Here is a 20,986-nt window from a genome sequence, read left to right as displayed (position 1 = left end):
TAACATTTGCATCTGTGGAATTCTACCAAATAAATAAATAAACCAACCGACCAACTAAACCAGACATACGTTTTTAAAATAATTTAAACCATTCAGTAGCAATGAGCACACTCAATACACAGAGCTTGGTTTTTAAATACAATCTATTACCAAAAGGAACCAGGGCTCCTTGCAGAAATGGATTCTTTCAAGTCTGAGCGGAGAAAAACCACAAGGTGAGCCAAGAACAGCTTGCACTAGAATGCAAATAAGTTAAAGAATGAGGGCATGTTAACATGACCTAGGAACCAGCTTGAAGGGCTCCCATTGGTCAAATTTGGGTAAATTTGCATGTCAAAGAAAAATGACAATGATTTATAAAACACTAAATGGAAAAAAGAAGCCATCAGTCCATAGTGGTATTCAATAACAAAAAGAGAAAAGGGAGAAAAAACAATTATTACAGAAGATTGCCAGCCAATCAATGCAGAAGAAATTATAGAATCAGAAAATCACTATTTCTCAAATACCAGTTTAATTATTGTTTCAGGCAAAGATTACAAATACACAATGAAACCTCTGGGTGATAGGTTATTATTGATGGATAGGATACTCACCAGTCTCAAGGATCAAAAATTACAATTAATTGTATATAAGAAAAGGTATCTTTACAATGGGCAGATGTGGTGAACAGCTTAACTAAGCAGTCAAACTTCCATCACCAATAAAGGAAACATGTGACATTATGCCCCTCTTCTGATGGTGCAACAGAAAGCATACATATAATCTATGCAGTGGTTTGGCCAAAAATGTTTAACTCGAATCTAGTCATGAAGAAATAGACAAAATCAGAAATCTGATTTGGACTCTTCAAAAATATGAAAGAAAAAGCAAAAGGCCTGCTCTAGATTCAAGTAAACCAAAAAGATGACATCAAATGCAACATATAACTCTTGTTTGAATCCCGGATGGGGAATGGAGAAGGGAGAAGCTATGAAGGACAATATTGTGACAATTGGGAAATGTTCGATATGACCATATATTAAGTACAATTTTGTTTTAGTGTTCAATGTCTTAAGTATTATAACTGTGTTTTGTTTTATATGCCCTTAGCCTAAAAAAAGTGAGTCCATATATGATAACACAACATATATACAGACTTATGTAGAAAGAAAGAAAGCAAAGTTTGTAAAATGTTAACTGTTGAATGGATCTCCATGAAGGCTATACGGGTGTTTTCTATACTATTCTTTCAACTTTATATGGGTTTGAAAATATCAAAATAAAAAGCTGATTAAAAATAAACTCTTCTGTTTAGTGATAGCTGAATCGGTACTACGTACAGGTAACAGGGTATCATAGCCTTTGTTCTTCTGGGTCTGATCCTTGGAGCTCTCTTTCTGATTGACGGCTTGCTCTGCAAATGATACCTCCTGGGTGATGATATCTGTTTCAGAGGCAGGTGCCTCCTCTCGCACTGGGGGGATCAGCTCCTTTTCACCAGCAACTAAGCTACATGCCTGGTCTGAGGAAAAAAACAAAAACAAAAGATCCAGTTCACACACTGTATTTCTTTTTCTTTTTTTAACTTCTAATACATTGACTAAATAAAAACCTTTGGGAAAAGTACTATTTACTATAGGCAATAATTAATGGTTATTTTAACGGTGAAAATTATACTCAAGGAATTCTACCAATGGTACACTGGGGGTAGAGGAGGGATGGTGGTGACTCGAAAGCTACAGTTCAATTGTGGACTCTTTCTCTGAGGTCACAATTCTTAGACTGGATCCAATTCCAAAATATTGCTCGATGATCTCAAACTCTGAATGAAAAATCTCACAAAAATTTAGTAGATTTAGTTGTTTTATTTTCCACTAGGGGATTAAAAAGCAAAGAAAGAGAAGAAGGAGGTTAGTTGTAATCTGTTTTAGAACTAGTGATACATTATTTAATTTCCTCACAGTGAAACAGATTCCTGGACTAGACCTGTTCACTCCCTGCCTTTCCTTTCTGGAATGTTACCTACCTATCATAGTAAAAATGCAAAAACAAGAGTTAATGCCAAAAAGTTATCACTGTGGGAGTCTAGTCTGGAGGTACCTGGTACAGGAATCAATAGGTTTTGCACCTGATTCTATCAAAGACTATAAAAGGTCCTATAAGTATAAATGTATTCAAATAACTTCCAGACATTTACATCATTTCAAGAGTATAAAAGTTTATTTTTTTTTCCTTTTTGGGGGGTTTGTTTGCTGTTAATCCTACAGAGGGGAAAATAATATTTGAAAACCCATTTGCTGAAAACACCACCTTTAACCTTTGGAGAAAGTACATCAAAATCTATTTGATACATTTTTGGTTTTAACGAAACTCACATTTGAAAAAAACCCTGGAACTAATGACTGGATTAGTTTTATTTTCAAACTGGAGACCTTTAATTCCTGGGAGCTCTTGGATAGTATTTATCTGCTGTTATCTATGCTACATATTATGCTTTTTCAACAGCCTGTGACAATTTTTTTAGAATAGACATTTATACAATTAATTTTTAAAGTATAAAATGCCAAAGTACATTTTTTGTTTTATTTTCCCACCGGTTTACCCTGTTTTCTCTTTTACTGTGAATATGTAAACTGGTTTCTTAGGAAACCATTTTAAGGTAGGGAAAAAAAATATTAACCATTTTCTTAAATTAGAAGCTACTTTTCCAGAAGTTTAAGAAGAATCTTAAAACTACTCCCTTTCTCCTCAGCACGCCCAGGTCAGAGTTATAATAAACATCCTCACCTCCAACAAATGTCCTGTGCTGAATTAAAAACTGAGGAGAGAAATTATAATTAAATTATAACACATTTAAAACATATAAATTTCCTCCAAAATGTGGCAAAAAAAAGGCATATAAAAGCATCAAGATTCAAATGACAAATCAAGTTAAGGCAGATGGTAGGATAAACAGTGTCAGAAACGATGAAGGGACAGCTGCTACAAGAAACCAATGGTTCATTGGCTAATAAAGGTATCTATGAATCAATGATCCAATCTCAAAGAGAAAAGTTAAAAGAATGCTGAGATAATCCTTTTGACTTTTAAAGTCCTCACATGTAAATAATATAATTTCTTTCATCCATTCTCCTTTGGTTTTGAAGTAGTCAATAGTAACAGGTTATAGATATTTTACAAAAGTTTTTCAATTATCTGAATTACCCTAAGTGCCTTTATTTATAAAAAGATTTTTCTTTCCTCCATGGAAATCAAAAATAATAATAATGAAAAGAAGAAAATACACATTAGTATGAGAGTTTTAAAAATTATTTGTGCATGGTGTTCTTAATATATCTAAATGTATGTGTTAAACACTGGGTCTTTAATATACATAAAGCTGTATCACTTGATGAAAAGTTAAAATTGATACTTAACAGTAGATTAATTAACCCTTGCAGCATTATAACTTTTACAACAACTTCATAACTTTTTCATTTAGATGAAATACACTTGATTAAACATGTATAAACACCTAAGTATAGGGAAAACATTTACAATAGACTATGTCACCCATGCCTTCGGATTTCAAGCAGAAGAGCTCTACTTTTGAACTCCAATATTTCCATGCATTTCATTCAGAACCTTTCAGTGTTTACGTAACACTGGTAATTCACTGGCTAGCAAAAGAGTATGGCATCATCCAGAACAGGTGCAGCAGTAAATACTTAGTGACCTGGATGGAGTTACACACATTCTCTTATTATTCTCATTGGAGGCTCTATGCCCACTTTGCAGCATTCCAGCAAAAGCAGATGTAAATCAGGCAGCAAGTGTGTCACACTTCAGTCGCCTGCTGCAAGCTAGGCTGGAAAGCACTCATAATGAACTGTCTTCCAGAACTTCTATTTATATAGCCTGCACATCACCATCTCTGGCAAGAGAGGAAAACACCAAGAAAAGACAATGTTTTCCTCAGTATTCATTTAGCAATTGCCAGTCACTCTTCCCCAAAGCCTAAAGCATATTGACATTGGCACAAAAGGTTCATTTGTCTGTTTTTCTGGATGACCCAGCTCCCTAGCTGGCCAGCACTGGCTGTTCTAGCTTGCTTGCCACTTGAGTATTTGCTGGTATGTAGACTTGGGAAAACACCTAGTAATTTCATTCTGATAAAAAAAAAACAACATGCAACTAAGAAACCACAGAATAGTAAAAAGCAAGTACTTTGTAGATATACTAAGTTGGTGCAAAAGTAATAGCAGGGGTGACCAGATGGCTCAGTTGGTTAAAGCGCGAGCTCTGAACAACATCAATTCCCACTATGGGATGGTGGACTGTGCCCCCTGCAAGTGAAGATTAAAAATGGCGACTGGACTTGGAGCTGAGCTGTGTCCTCCACAACTAGATTGAAGGACAACAACTTGGAGTTGATGGGCCCTAGAGAAACACACTGTTCCACAATATTCTCCGATAAAATTTTTTTTAAAAGTTCCTTTAAAAAAAAGTAATTGCAGTTTTTGCAATTATTTTTAACCTTTTAAACCACAATTACTTTTGCACCAACCCAATAAGTATATAGACATGTATGTGTCTATACCCTCACCATGCACACATTTACATATAAACAGAGATATGTGTATGTGTGTGGTGGGGTTTTTTTTGTTGTTTGTTTGTTTGTTTGTTTGTTTTTAAGGCAGGAGTGCAGGACAGAAGTTCTCAGAAAGGTATGGAAGAAAAAATAGAGATACGGGATGTTCCAAGACTCCAAAATGCCCCATATAGTCTTAGACTAACTCCTGAGTTTTATAAGATGGTTGTGAACACTTCCTGGTCCTCCAGTCTACTTGATACTCCTCCCCAATTATTTCCAATCCAAATGCAACACTACTTATGGCATGGACTCTCGAGGTGCCAGGTCTTAGGAACATAAACAAAAGAAAGGGACAAGTCCCTTAGCTAGACTCCCGCAACCACAAACCACCTTTGTTATAGCTTTTAAATAACAACACATTAAGGATTAAATGTTTAAGTTTAAGTCTATTACTTTATTTTAGAACATTTTTCCTTTTTGTAAATTAATGAAATAACTATGAATTCTCTCTTGATAAGTACTAATAAATTCTTAATGTTTATTTCATCCATGCCTTGAATTTCTAATCTGTTTCTAAAATAACAGATAAATAGAAAAGTATGTAAAAGAGAATTACAATTAATTGTCAAAAACAAATGTTAACTTTTTTAGTTTTTCTAAACTTCTGGAAAGCAACCCATTGATGAATTAAGAACTTATTATTTGAGAACAAGGCTTCAAATTCACTGGCTCCACTTACTAGCTGCATGGGAAAGTAACTTCACATATCTAAGGTATAGTCCTCTCATCTGTAAAATGAGTTAAGAACAATGCCTACTATTACATAGAGTTCTTGAGTATATTACGTTAGGTAAACACCTCTGAGCAGTACCTGGCACATGGTAAGCATTCAGGAAAAGCGACTATGTATAGAAATGTTAGAAAATATAGACATACAAAAGTTAACAACGACAACAACAAAATCAAAGGCTCACTATATTCTCTGCCTTTTGTAACTTACTTGGGTACTTTATCTCAATATTTTAATAGAATTTGCTTACTAGAATTGAAAGTGAATGTTTTAAAAGACTATATCTGTTTGTTATACTAATAAATGGGAAATTACAAGAGAACAGGTCCAACATACCATTTTTTCCTTGGTATTTGTTTTCGTTTGTTCTGACTGACTGTGATTCAGTGCCATCTGGAGCCTAAAGATAGAAAATGGGCCATTTAGTCATCTCCAACTCACAACCAGAAAAATGGTATTGCAAATAACTCCATTACTAACCTTCAGAGTATAAGAACTGTATTCAGAATTATTACAATCACAGAGAATAAAAAATACTATGGTTATAACAAATATTTGAGTACCCACAAAATGTAAGACACAACACTGAGTCCTATGGAGAATATGAAAAATGTCAAGAGATTTCCTGCCATCAAGAATGCTACTATTTAGTCGAGGGGAAAAGACAAACATATTAAAAAGCTAGTAATATCCATCAACAGATGAGTAGATGTGGTCTATCCACACAATGGAATATTATTTGGCAATAAAAAGAAATGAAGTACTGATACATGCTACAACCTAGATGGACCATTATACTAACTGAAAACATTATACTAAGTGAAAGGAACCAGTCACAAAGGTCACATATTATATGATTCCATTTCTACAAACTGTCCACGAATAGACAAATCATAGAGGCAGAAAGCAGGCTAGTGGTTGCCTAGGAGTGAGGAGGGGAATGTGGAGAATGACTGCTAATAGGTATGGGCTTTCTTTTGGAAATGATGAAAATGTGCTAAAATTGTTTGTGGTGATGGCTATGAATCTGTGAATACACTAAAAAAACACTGAATTGTAGACTTTAAATGGGTAAATTGGGTGAATTGTGCACATTATATCTCAACTATGTTATTATAAAACAAAATTACAAGTTGACATGTAGGGAATAAAATAGAAATCTCCAAATTAAAAACAAAAGCTAGTAACAAATGTGAGATGAATTAAAACTAAATAACCAAACAAGCGATAAAAGCCAGACATGCAAAGGAACTCCCTTTTTCAAGGGATTAGAGGAGTGACATCCAAGGAATGTAGCCCTCCAAGGGTTGATGGACACAGTAAAACATGCTGACTCTCCTCACCAGTAAGTGTGGCCAGGCAGTACTTCCTTCTTCCCCAGTAGCTTCAGAAGGAATTCAGTAATCAGAAAGGGGAGTCTAGTCATACACAGACGTCTATTTGAATAGATTTTTAAAATAATCATTCTACTGGACTTTCATTTCTACACAAAAGAAGGTAGCCTTTGTTGTTGCCTTCACTGTACATTTCACCTCAAACTCCGAGCCAAGTACTTCTCCCTCTACCTGAACTCTAGGAAATATCTAGAAAAGCTCTGGGGCAGGTACATAGAGACAGTTAGTGCACTACATAGAGACCGACGGTAACCAGGAGCGTGCATAGCGACTACCAAATCACAGAAATGGTATGGAGGAGGGGAGGGGGGAAGTCATGGCACTACTTTCACCGCCCTCAGGACTGAGTAATACCACCCTCCTTTGTCTGCCCACAAGCCTGCAGAAAGTGAGCCCCCCATGGCACAATGAATACAGTGAGTGTTGCTAATCTTAAATAGGAACACACAGTTTGGAGCATGTGGTCAGAATTGTTGTCCTTAGCAATTGAAGATGACAGTGCAGATGGTATTCATTTCTGTATTATATTTCCTAGTGTCAGCAAGGTCTTTATGAGGAAGGATTTAAAATGAAAGAGCTGAGTATATACTTAGTTGAGAACAGAAGAACTACAAGTGAAGATGGTTGGCCATGTTTGCTTGATGGATAGAGAATACAGTTCTAATGGATGGCAATGTTTCAATGAAAGGCAAGCAGTGTAAGCAAGTTAACATTAGTTTAATGTACCTGTGCTATTAGGCTGGTGCAAAAGTAATTGATGTTTAATAGGTTAAAAATAATTGCAAAAACTACAATACTTGTCCACCAACCTAATATTTCTCTTTTCATGACTCAATCAGATGATACAATCCACCAATTACCTTGGACTCAAATGAGGTAGATTAGGCCTGACTACGAGTAGGAACCTGCTGAAAAATGCTGCTCCTAGCACCTAGTAGGAACATCGTCTTAGAAATTGGCACGAATCTCCATGTGTTTTCCCCCTCCCCCCTTTCTTCCTCTTACCTCCCTTAGAAAGAGTTTTTCAATTGGGAAGGACATGTCATAATACTATATTCCCTTACCATTTCATTTTTCTACAGCTGGAAACCTAGTCCAGTCGAACGCCAATGGATGTCCCAGATAATCCCTGGGAGGCAAGCAAGTGCTTAACTGCCTCACAGCAGCAAGAGGCCTGTCTAGCACCATCCAGTGACCCAAAACCTATAAAATAAACTAGTCTGATCCACAATTGACCATGCGAATGGAGTTAAAATCTGCAGCTAGCTATAAAGGATTTCTTAGAAGAATGAAATATCTCCAAAGAAGCAAAAAATCTCTACGTGACAGAAATATAATTTAAATATAAACCCTCTCATTCCCTTATTTCTTTTTTTTTAATAGTGTACATAGAATCTCATGTTTGGATTACTTAATATCAGAAGTACGTATGAAAACCCAAATATAGTAGGATGAATAGTGGTTAAGAGCACATACTCTAGTCAAACAAATTAGGGCTTCCTACGTATGGGACACTGAACAAGTTCCTTAAAGTCTATGAGCCTCAGCTGTAGAATGGAAATGGTATTACCTCACTCAAAGGACAGCTGTAAGGATTAAATGAGATAAGGCAAGGAAAGTGGTTACTCCAGTAAGTGTTCAGTAATAGAGGCAGCAATTACTGGTGGTATTATTATCGTTGCAATCATTGCTCAGGGTAGGTCTCTTACCATGACATTTTTTTTTATTATAAGTCCCAGTCATAAGTCCCAGTCTCTACCAGACTCCAACAGCTACCACTAATAACTTAATCATCTTGACAAATATTTACTCACATTTTCTATGTGCTAGGCACCATGCTAAGCGCTAAACTAAGCACAAAAGGGAAGTTATTCCAGGTTTCCGGGTTCCTGCTTTATAATTCAGCTGCAATTAGCTCCCTCACATTCCACTTCCAATCATCCCCCAGCGAGTCTAGGAAAAAGTCAAATACTCCTACAAGAGTGAAGAGATAAGGAAGAATCCCCTACCTCTCACTGTTCTATTAGTAACAATGGGTAGTCACGTTGTCTGCAGGGTTAGGGCCACTCCTCAGGCTCCAAGGACACCTAATATAAGGATTATCACACTGAATTTTAAATTGTTTAATTTTCTACCCCATTAAAATAACTTCTACAAGGACAAGGATCAAGTCCCTCTAGTTCACTGCTTGTAGAGCTTTATTACCTGGAATATAATAAGTGCTCAGTAAGGTTTTAATAATTTGAATTAAACGGGATTCGTCTAGTTGATGCTAAGTAATTATCCCTTTGCTTTGACATCAAAAAAAGAAAACCTACTTTTTCTTTTGACTCTCTCCGTTGAGCAAATATGTTTCTGACATCAGGAATCTGGTGTTGTTTGTTTTTTTTCCTCAAGGTCTGGTAGACCATCTCTACCCGTTTCTGAACAGCAGCTGCCTGCGTCCGAGTCAATGTGGATAGAAACGTCATGCTTTCTTGAGGATCTTCAGCAGACTCTCCAAAGAGAATGGAAAAACCAGCCTCCTTAAGCCATTCTTCTTCCAATTCACCCTCTGACACAGTAGAAAAAAGTGGTATTTAAATCACGAAATATAATCACTTCTACATTTTTTAAGATTTTAAAAAATTCTTACTGAAACTCCTCTATCACAAGCAAACCACAGTGCTAAGAATCATTATCGGAAACTTGGACAACTGCCAAAAACTCCAGCCACAGAGATATCAAATTTTAGATCCATTTCATATATATACTCAATTAAAAATTTTAAATGACTTCACATGTAATTAACCTCTATAACTTCTCTGTGGACTAAGTATGGGAAGATAATACTGTTCCCTTTCCAGAGATGAGCTAGCAATGAAAATATAACTTATTTCCATCAGGTTACAGAAGGAAGTCAATGCTGGGGATATCTATTAAAGCCCTGTTTCTTGGCTTAAATTCAGCATTACCCGAGCATCAAACACTAATTGATGGAAAGGTTTGTTTTTTCTGTTCAATGTGGTTGACAGGGAATGTGGCAAAGAAGTAAAGAGCATTTGACAGCAGGACCTAATCAATTTCAAATTAATTTTTTTTAATCCCCCAAGTCAGCACATCAGACTCATTTATTTTACAAATTTTAAAAAAGCACTCTATCTTCAGCAAAACTAGCTTATTTTAGTCAACAAATTACATAACAATCCATTTAAAACACTCGAAGCAGGATGTAAATAGTAAAGCAAATACTATATAAGATCTAATAAAAGTTATAGGAAAATGGAAAGCTAAAATAGATTCATTGCAAGCACCGAACTTATAGAGGGAAGTGAAAGACCAACTACTTGGGACATAAAAGACCTGCATCTATACACGCTGTTTCTGCATCTTGTTAGCCATGTCACTTTGGTCAAGTCACTTAGCCTCAAGCTGACTCTGTTTTCTCATCCCTAACCTACTGCACAGCTGTGCTGGCTGCCTCATAACCAAATATGAGAATGTTATACGAGAAGAGCTTTGAAGGGCTCTATTATAGCCTGTATCACATGATGAAGTACTGACTGGTTTTCCTGTCTATCCTTTTACATTATATAAACTCCTTGAGGGTAGAAATCAAGTGTTAATACCCTTGGCTGTAAGAAACATAATGTAGTGCCAGACGTTCTGAATGCCGGGCAAAACATAACTGTTTACTACTGATTTAAAAATCAGCCATTATTATTAATCCCGTTAAGGCAGAACTCAGTACAGGTGCATAAAACCAAATTGCAAAAAAACAAACAAACAAACAAAAATCATAATAAAGAATCAGTTGTTCCATTAGAAAGTAGAGGTAAACACAATTTAAAGTCAAAGAAAAGGCATGGACATGTAAAAGCATTCACAATTCATCTTGATAATCACAATGAACTACAATCTATGAGTTCATTTTAATCTTGGAAAATTATGAAATAGCTAATGACATATGGCTACGATTCAGGCCTGAATGCTTTTCTGTAAAATGTTTTCTCCTTATTCAGCAGGCCACTGGTACACTGCTTCCATCTTGAAACACTGAGACAGAAAGATTGAGATACTATTATCACAAATAAGCCCGACTTCACTGGTAAAATGAGAAAGAATGAGAGCATAATGAAAGAGAACCCAAACAAAAGAGTGAATTGATTTTAACTTTCTTTTCTAGATCTAAGAAATGTTAAATTAAGAAAATCTCCAATTTTTTTTCTTTTTAAAGTAATACTGGTAGATTTTTCAAGCAATGTTATAGCAAAGGAGGAAAATTTATTTATGTAGCTTTGGCCACTTAAACAATTCAATACTAGGTCATTTAGATAAGAAGCCTTCTGTTGAAAAACAGATCACTATTAGTGGGTCATGAAGCATGGACTGTGGCTCCTACCTTTTTTCGTTTATATCAACTTATAAACCAAAGACATACTGATAAACATATGGATGGCATAAGGCACAGAAAGAAAAGTAATACAATAGATGCCAGAATTGGGTGACTGCTTGAACTTAAGAGATTGAAAGAAATGGTATGAAATTCAAAGGGGAAAAAGTAAAGTTTGACATGCTTCTTCCATATCATCAAATATAGTAGTGAGAATCTGGTAAATATGGCTAGAAGGAAACCTGACAAAAAAATATGAACCAAATATGAGAAAGAAGCAAATATGGAGGCTAAAAATACTACTGCCACCTTTTTCTGTCCAAATCTATACCCTTAGGTTAGCTGGCTAACCCTGTAGCATTGCGTCCAATCTGGAGTACTACACTTTGAAAGATAAGACGATCAGGACTGGGACAGGTCTGAAGCCACCCACAAGGATTGGTTTATGTGAATCTCTTTTCCTTCTTCAAACATTTGAAAGATTATCGTGTGAAAATAGAATCGACTTGTTCTGCACTTCCAAAAAAGCAAGACCACAGCACATGAGTCAAAGGTAGAGTATAGCAAATTGTAAATCAATAGCATATAGAACATCAAAACAATTCAAGCTGAATGACCAATGAAAACAGTTATCACTGCATCCACACTCCCTGGAAGCCATGATACTATTTGGCTAGAATACCACAGAAGCAATTCAAAGGTCAAGTCTCACCCTAAAATTCTACGGTACAGTAAGCTTAGCCAACAAGATTAGAGCTATACAAGCCTAAAGGAATTGACTCATGTCACTGGTATTTGGCAGCTGCCTCCATAAATCTGCCACAAATAGTGATTTTTCAAGTGGAAAGGCAACTAGCATTATCTTCTTTAGGTTGCTCTTTCTTTAATTGTTTTACTGCTGCTGTTGTGCTCCTCTTCCTTTCCATGCATTCATCTCCCATAAATACTTATGCAAACCAAAACAAAAAAGTTTTATTTATTTAGTTATTACCATCAGGCTCTTTGACAACCAGCACCTCTTGATCTTCTTGTCTGTTCTCACTTGATTTCTTGATGTTGTCTACTTCCGTCCAATAGTCCTGCATCTGTAATGCATCCATAGAATCCTGAGAACTCGATCGATCAAATGGAGGCTTTTCCTTAACTTTGGTGATTTCTTGGTTCATGGTGTACTGGCCACACCTACGACTATAAATTCAAAAGAAAACATGGTTCATTTTAGTACATGAGAAAGTGTGATTTCTAATATATCATAGCACTGAGCTGGCGAATTTGGAAACTCCTAAGTGCTCCTTAATAAAACCAAAGAAACAGTATATATTTTGAAACTGTTTACCGTGAGATGCTACTAATTATGTTTGGAGAATGAACAGAATTTTATTCTTTACCAAAATGAGATAATGAAGAACAAGTAGCAATGTGAGGAATCATTTTTCCATTTTCATTTCACTGAATGGACTTCTGTAAACTAAAACTTTCTTCTTAGAAAACAATAAGTTCAATCTTGATTAGAGGCTATTGGTTAATTAAGTTAGGATTGAATTTTACACAATATTTCATATTTATCATTTGTACCTGTAAATCAAACTCAGTCAACCCTTCTATAGCAAATTACCTGCAATCAACGAACAAGGTACTTTTTGAATTTCATTTTATTTTTGGAACAAAAACATATATAGAAGAATGATATATTAACTTCACTGTTACACTCTACTACAGAAAGCAAGTTTTAATCTACTTATAAATGTACCCATTACGTGTATTATTTTTAAATGGTAAAACTTCATTTATTGGAAAAACTCATTATTTGGAGATTCTGAATAAATAGCTAAGAATTAACCTCTTAAACATTTATCTCAAATATCATCTATGGAGAAGAATAAATTGAATAAATGACGATATTTTATGAGTTCATGTCAACTACATTTTCTTTATAAGTCATATCTCACCTACTAAAGTTGAATTAAAAAATAAAATACCAGGGGCGGCGTGATGGCTCAGTCGGGTAGAGCATGAGCTCTGAACAACAGGGTTGTTGTTTCGATTCCCACATGAGCCAGTGAGCGGCACCCTCAACCACTAGACTGAAGGACAACAGCTTGGAGCTGATGGGCCCTGGAGAAACACACTGTTCCCCAATATTCCTCCAATGAAAAAATTAAATAGATAAATAAATAAATAAATAAATAAATAAATAAATAAATAAATAATTTTTTTAAAAAAATAAAAAAACATATATAACAGAAACAGTAAATTCTTGTTTTATATCATTTATATTGGGGGGGGGAAGCCTAATTACTTAAAAGAGAAAACCGATCAATTATTGTGCTTCCCTTTATATTCAATATTTAAAAAACAAAGCAAAACACAATTTGAATAGGGACAATAATAGGTGAACTCGTGTTTTATAATTCTAATTTCAAATTGCTCTTTTTATCTTCCAAGAAGATGTTAGGAAGAGATGCTTTGCTAGATTGGTTTTACTTACTGCACATATAGAGTAATAAAAAGAAAAGCAATTAAACAAAATTCTTTAATAGTGTGTGAACATTTGAACTGGCCTTTCCTATAATTATTTAAAATAGTCAGAGTTAATGCTACGTAAGGGAGACGGTCACTAAACTCTAGTCAAATCTACCCAGCAATTACATTTCAACTAGTTTCAGTAGAAAAAGTCAAAGAACTTAATTGCCTACTGCTACAAATAAATGTAATATAACTGACATCCTAACTGTAATACACTAATAAGCCAGTTTTAGTCCTTTAAATCCTCTCCCTTGATGACATACTTTAGAAATGCTGGTTGCATTAACCAGTGAACAATCGCTGTAATCTCCACTCAGTACCAACCATCGGGTGGTGATAGGTGAGTGTTTGTGACCAACAGGAGGAAGTATAGACATGTTTGTGCGAATCTCTTTCCTCTAGTCTCCATTGTCCACTGTTTGCCTCTTGCATTCCTTAACTCAAGAAGCACTTCCTCCCTCCCTCCCCCGACTGTCCTGGTCACATCCCTGTGTCCCCAACTTGGTCCCCTTCTTTCATCCAAGAGGCCACCATGATATAGTCAGTGTTCTTATTTGAGAGTTTACACTCCTGCTTCTTAAAATGTGAATGAGAAAGCTATCTTTATCTTTAAAATGAAAAATTAGGTATATATACACGTATATACGTATATATGTATATATATGTATATATAAATATATATACATATATATACATGTATGTACATATATACATATATACATGTATGTGTGTGTGTGTGTATATATGTGTATATATATATACATATATATATATATATTTCTGTGATCAGCAGCTCAACTTATCTACAGGTCACATTCCTTAATTCTGCTTTACGAGAATAGCTAAAGGTAATTTACCGAATGTCTGCCAGATTCATGTTTGGTGTGTTTCATGTCAAATATAGAGAGGCCCTATCCTTGCTTTTGTTTTCTCTCTCATGACAATGTAAGACTGTCCAGCTTATTCCTACCTCCTATAATCCTTAGCCCCATGGGAGTCCACAATAAGTACTGTGGTGGAATGTGTAAAGTATAATGACTAATGCCAAATAATTTGGTTTATCTGCTCACAGGAAAGAAGTGCAGTTGAACTTAAAGTACATGAAGCCTTTCACTCCTGAAGGAATGTGTTTATTCTGGCAAGAATTGTCCAGTAAATTTCCATTAAGATAGCATGAGCAGAAAAATGCAAAGGCATGGAGCAACAGCCATGTTTCGTAAATATACCTGCTATATCAAGCCCTGCTTTCAGAACATATACAAAGCAAAAATCTAATCGCTTAGTGCTGATGAATCCACTCAATATTTGGACTTTAATAAGATTCAAAAGCCAAATAAGTTTGCTGTGATAACCTGAAGAAGATACTGAGTCATGGACACATGGATTTTTTTTTTTTTAATCATCAGTAAACGTTGCAAGAATATATTTTCTCTTTCACATAGAGGTGGGGAGTGGGGAGATGGCAACCAATCCATGCTAGATTACCCTCCGTAGTCAGCATGCCATGTATTTTATATTTTCTTTAAAAACGTAACTTGAACATTCTTTAATTACAGTTTACATCAATAAACATGTCATATCACTTTAGAATATACTCTACTTTTGAACTCTAAATAAGCAAATGGCTAACAGGCCAGCCCTTCTTAAAGCCGTCCTGGTAAGAGGCCAGTTACCTAGTTTTCCTCTCTTCTGTGTTTATGAGTATGTTATATGATACCATGTTCATTCTGCAAATTGGGTTCAAGAATATAAGGCAACACATGCTACACATAACGAAGCACAGAGCAGAAATATTTTATATTTCCAAAAGATCCAAGCCAACACACGGTGCTGAAATTGAAGAAACACAGTTTGTACCACAGGCAACTACGAATCACCCCCACCTGGTTTATAGGTGAATGACTGTTCTACATTCTTCCTCACTCCCCCTCCAGAATCCTATGTGCCAATCATCCCATGACCACCCTTCAAACATGCTCTCATTTCTCACCTCTTACCACTTTGATGTCAGAATTAGACACTGTCCTCTAAAAGGAGTTGTTTCCTAGCTAGCTGGACAAGTCAGGCTTTCGTGTATTCCAACACATCTCAGTATATTATCACCTTGACTTTTTTCATGGGCACTCACATCACCAGCAAATACTAGCTTTACAGACTCTTATGGGCCTTCATGAAATGTTCTTTCTTTTTCATCTTGCTACGTAGCATGTTCTCCAGCTAGTTATAAAACGTGGGGCTTTGTTCCCCTATTATTTTCCCCAGGTATATCTTATCCTATTTTTCTGTGACCTTTTTTTCCATCTGATTAGTGAATTATAAATGAACTGATATTATTTCAGTGTATTAGTAATGCCGGTTATTTATTTTGTCACAGAGAATATTAAATTTGTCTGACACAATCTGCTCTTCATAAGGAGGTGGAAGTTGCCATGCATTATACTGTGGTCTGCTAGAAAAAAACAAGCTCATTGATGAATCATCTCAGCACCAATGTAGTCAGCGAAATGACATGGAAACATGGGACTGAGAATCATAGTACCAAATGATTCCAGCTGTCTTAACTCTATGATTTTGGAAAATCACTTAACTTCTCTAATCCTAACTTCTCCTGGCTATAAAATGGGACAAATACCAATAGCCTTGACTGCTTTTGTTTGTTGAGTTAGTTATCAAATGAGAATCCTCCTGAAGTGCCTCATAGGTAACCATGAACATTGCTAACATCTGTAAAACTGCTTACTACATAATTGCCCCTCCCATAGTTTAATAAGGTCACCTTTGCCCTCTTCCAAGGTTCAGAGATTTCCTTATGCTCTAGGACAGCCGTTCTTAAACCTTTTGGTCTCAGGACTACTTTACATTCTTAATCATTTTCAAGTACCCCTAAACAGCTTTTGCTTATATAGGTTATATCTATAGATGTGTATACCGATAATAAAATGGAAGAAAATAAATACTAGTTTATTTAATAATGATAAACATCTTAAACTAAATTACTTTTTTAAGAAGAATAAAACTATCTTTCATACCCCCCCAATATATATATATAGTGAGATGAGTAGTATTGTTTCACATTTTTGAAACTGTCTTTAATGTCTGGTTTAATAGAAGACATCTGGATTCTCACATCTGCTTCTGCAGTCAATCTTTAGCGATATCGCATGTCATATACTCTCTGGAAAACTCCACTGGATTCTCATGAGAGAGCAAGAGTGAAAAAGGCCAATAACATCTTGGTGTTTGTTATAAAAATAGTTTTGATCTCCTAGATTCCTAAAAGGGTCTTGAGACCCCTAGGTGTTCCTGGACCACACTTTGAAAACTGCTGCTCTAGGATTTCCCAAAAACAACACCTCAAAAAGCACTTTTCAATTCTGTGGGCAATGCTCCAGAAAACGTTATTGAAAAAAACAAACATGCTTTCCTAGTGACTCTTGACCTACTTCTTTGTTTATTTTAGTTTAGTCTTACAGCCTTTCATCAAAACTGGGACTTACTCCAATGATATATCCATATTTAATTTATACTACAATGAAAAAGAATAAAAATGTCATTTAAAAACCCTTGCCTTGCCAACGTCTTTTATCCTTTGCTTTTATCCATTTAGTATAAGGGGCAGAAGTTTTCTCTAAACCACTTTTGGCTAGTGTATTTGAAAATGTGTATTTCCTTAACGCTCCTTTGTCATCCATACCTCTTCCTACAGCCATCTCAAGGCAGATTTATTTGGAACTAGGACTTTTTTTGAACTCATATTTAACTATCTGACCCAATCTCTAATTTTTGTATGTACCTACCCTATCAAGAGTCCTGCCGCTACACTTCAGATCCAGTCTGTCTCCTGGTTCTGCCTCATCCAGAAGCATTTCTACAGCCCAAAGTCTGATTTCTTAAAGTCCTTTGATGCTAAGACTTGGTTTTGTTTGTTCTGTTTTCTTACAAGATCCTTTCTTAAGAGCTACACTTTCTTTCATGCCTCATCCTACATTTGTTTCCAATGCAGAAGAAGAAACGACTGGGTTGGGAGATGTGAGACTGAAATATAAGGATTAGTAATATTTTGTTTTGTTCTTTTTCTAATGTGAAAAAGAAAGTTCTTACTCAGATTATCACTTATTATCAACCATAATGACCAACTATATTTTAGATAAAGCCATATTTACTGACTGTTAGGTCTCTGAATGTTAGAGACTTGACTTCCAGACAGCAAGAAAACAAGATGTTTGTTGGCCTGCACCTGTAGACAGAGCCAAACTTGTGATAACAGAAAATGCTACAAAACAGTTACTGGTTTGCAGACAGTCAACATTTTCTGTTCAAACAATGCGACCCTGTCAGCACAGCCCCTATAAAACCCTCCTCACCCCCTCCTTCAGGGCTGCAAGTCTCCTTTAGACATGCAGCCTGGCTGCAGCCATCTTTTGCTCAGCCCCATAAACTTTTGTCTCTTACAATAAAATCTTTCCTAACTTGCCTGACAATGCACGTTCCTTAACTGGCCGACCTATCACTGACAGGTACAGCTTCAGAACGATCCTAAACCCTAGAGATTTAAACCTATCTCATCATTTTGTAGATGACGTAATGAGGACCCAGGGTTAAATTTTCCCCAAAGTAACCCAGCAAAGTGATGGTATAAATAAGGTTACTGTACTCATTTCTTCTTCAGTGGTCATTATTAAATAGACTAGAAAGGGTAGAATTTCCTTTCTTCACCTCATATACTCCAATCTTTCTGGTTTCTATGGCACATAAGAAAACCCAAAGTGATCCTGTTGACAATCTATAATTAATGTTTTTAAATGACCACTACACTTATATAGAGGAAAAAAAATGTTACAATCCTACCATACCTCTTTAAAATGCATAGGAACTTTTTCCAATGCATTTTTTAAAATATTGTTTGTTCACACTGGAGCATAACTTCAAGTGGACCAGTATTTTTAACAAAACTGTTTTGAAGATGTTTAAAATCTAAAATGTCTTAAAAATTCACTCCACTTCATCTACATTCCCTCTATGTTGAAAAAAATAATTAAAAAAAAACACGTCTATTTCTGATGTGTAGATTTTCCCTTTCATTTTGGCAGGGATATTAAAGAAGTAATCGCTGCCATCATGAGATGGCACAGCTCTTAATACTCTGTAATGGCCCTGTCCATCAGAATAGACTGAATTTGAATGACTATGAAGAGCTGCAGCCTATGAATGACCCAAGTCATTTTTTTCCCTTGGAAGTGAATGTCTGCGATTGTTTAGCTGAAAGCAGTAATTATTAGAAATGTCTCTGACAACCAGGCAGAAAGAACACTGACAATGCCTGAAGACAGTAACAAGTTGATTGCAAAGCACTACGAGACTGGCCTCTCCCCACACGCAGGAGGCCTTGAGAAACCAGTGAAAGTCTCCCTCCTCTCTCCTATCTGACCCCATTGCTATAATTTTAAAAATATGTTAATTTTCACATTTCAAGTAAACTTACTTTTACTTTTTGCATATATTATTACCTCTTTCATTTGGGGAAGAACAATACAATTCACTCATTATTCCTTTCAGCTTTCTTTTTCTTTAAGAATAAAAGTCACTTCACATTTGTATAGCACTTGGTAGTCTTTTAAAGTGTCCACACAATTCAGCAAAACAATGAGCAATGAACTGACTATCCTCTTAAAACACAACGTTGCCTAAGTGAAGCTGAGAAGAGAAGCCCATTACTGACACTGTTGAGAGACAGCTTTGAAAATGTGGCATTATCACTTTTACAGGAAACAGTGGCAAAACCAAATAATATGCGATTACGACTGAAAGAAGAGAGATATAAGCAGTGACCACCATCCAAGTCTAGTAGCAAGAAAAACGGGAAGGCACAGACAGAAAGGCATGTGGGAGAGTCAGGAGACAGCCAAGGTAAAACTCCCTTCCCTTTCACATACAGACACAGGATACATAAAGGGGAAATTATGGGTTATCACTGGCCACCAGACATAGGTCTTTCCTATTTTAGAACTCTAGTTCTGGGTAGAAGTGAGATCCCCAAATCTCTCTGAGGAGGCAGATTTTCCTCCATAGTGGAAGAGACGATGCGTAGCCAAACGACAGCCAGGGGATCTTCATGTTAAAATCATTTTCCAAGACAAGATGAACAGATCTGCAGTGGGGCTTTGACAGACACTCTCAAGATCTTGGAACACCGGTTCAGAGCCTACCAAACCGAACTGCATACGCGCTTCATTCAATTATCTGTCACCGTAACTTGTATCCACCTCACACCTGCACCTGCAAGTTCACTTCCACAACTCTTTCCTTTTTTGGTTCTGGTTAGGTGTAGAGCCAGCTGGAGATTACACACCAGCAGCTAGGTTGGCAACTCGAGTTGGATCTGTTTTGCAGTTGTCATTACTCAATTTCATATCTTGGTACCTTTCTCCATGGGGGTTGGAATAAAGACAGGCATTGCCTCCCCTGTTCAGTCTCCCCACAGCCCTTACCACATCCTCCCACTGTGGTCCTCACAGCTGTCTCTCTGCCACTAAACTGTGTGTTCCTTGGGGCAAGAATCTCTAGTGTTGTTTGTTTGTTTGTTTGTTTGTTTGTTTTTTAATCTGGTTACTCCCATGTACAGCAAACTGCTTGCCACAGCAGATACTTGTGAACTGTTCAATTATTAATTATTGCTGCCTCTGAAACAACCACCTCCTTTTAATTTCTAAGGTTTTTTTTTTAATTTAATTGCACAACACTATAAAGGAATAAGATAGGGACATGAAAAGTAGACAGTAGAGAAATTAGTCATCCAGAAGCCTTAAAAGGTAATGAATAGGTAACTGTTCTATGCCTCTGTAACTCTTGGGTGTTTAGTTTGAAAGCAGGCTTCCTGATGAGGGAATAGAAACATACAAAAGGGCTGATTTCATATCAGATTGTATCTAATATTAAGTCCAAACAAGTTCTGTCAACTCAATCTCTAAAACAAATTTTAAAATATTGTTGGATGCCCACTATATATTTAGGCACCTTAACAGAGATGTGCTTCCACCAAGCTATTCAAACTTTTACCATTAGATAGACTATAAATGACATTAACACCAAGTATGAGTGGAATTTTCCAGTTCCTCATTGAACTACTGGCCCAGACAACTCTCCAGCATGGGTTTCTAGGTCATGACCTTTCCTTTAGCATCGTCCCTAACACGCTTCAGGCCCTGCGGTGATGCACCAGTCCTTCCTCAGTAAGAATTTCACTTCCTCTCTGACTACCACTCTTACCCACTCACTTCCAACTTGTTCCCCTTGCTCAAACAATCATTTCCATAGATTCAGACCAAATATTTGAGCTTACCTCCATAGGT

General features: G+C 36.2%; 1 protein-coding gene across 2 annotated transcripts in view; it reads right to left on the bottom strand.

The window, feature by feature from the left end:
* Positions 1–20,986, bottom strand: part of ARHGAP18 (Rho GTPase activating protein 18) — a 124,569-nt gene that overhangs the window by 46,447 nt on the left and 57,136 nt on the right. For both annotated transcript variants that reach the window (XM_081044484.1, XM_081044485.1), the window contains exons 2-5: positions 12,103–12,299; positions 9,058–9,293; positions 5,682–5,745; positions 1,323–1,504 (exon numbers count right to left, since the gene is read on the bottom strand). In XM_081044484.1, coding sequence (XP_080900610.1) covers positions 1,323–1,504; positions 5,682–5,745; positions 9,058–9,293; positions 12,103–12,299 — 679 coding nt within the window. The remainder of the gene's footprint in view (positions 1–1,322; positions 1,505–5,681; positions 5,746–9,057; positions 9,294–12,102; positions 12,300–20,986) is intronic.

The sequence above is a fragment of the Rhinolophus hipposideros genome, assembly GCF_964194185.1.
Source record: "Rhinolophus hipposideros genome assembly, chromosome: 3".
NCBI classification, from domain to species: domain Eukaryota; kingdom Metazoa; phylum Chordata; class Mammalia; order Chiroptera; family Rhinolophidae; genus Rhinolophus; species Rhinolophus hipposideros.
Note: the sequence above shows the minus strand (reverse complement) of the source record. Positions and strands in the feature narration are given on the sequence as shown.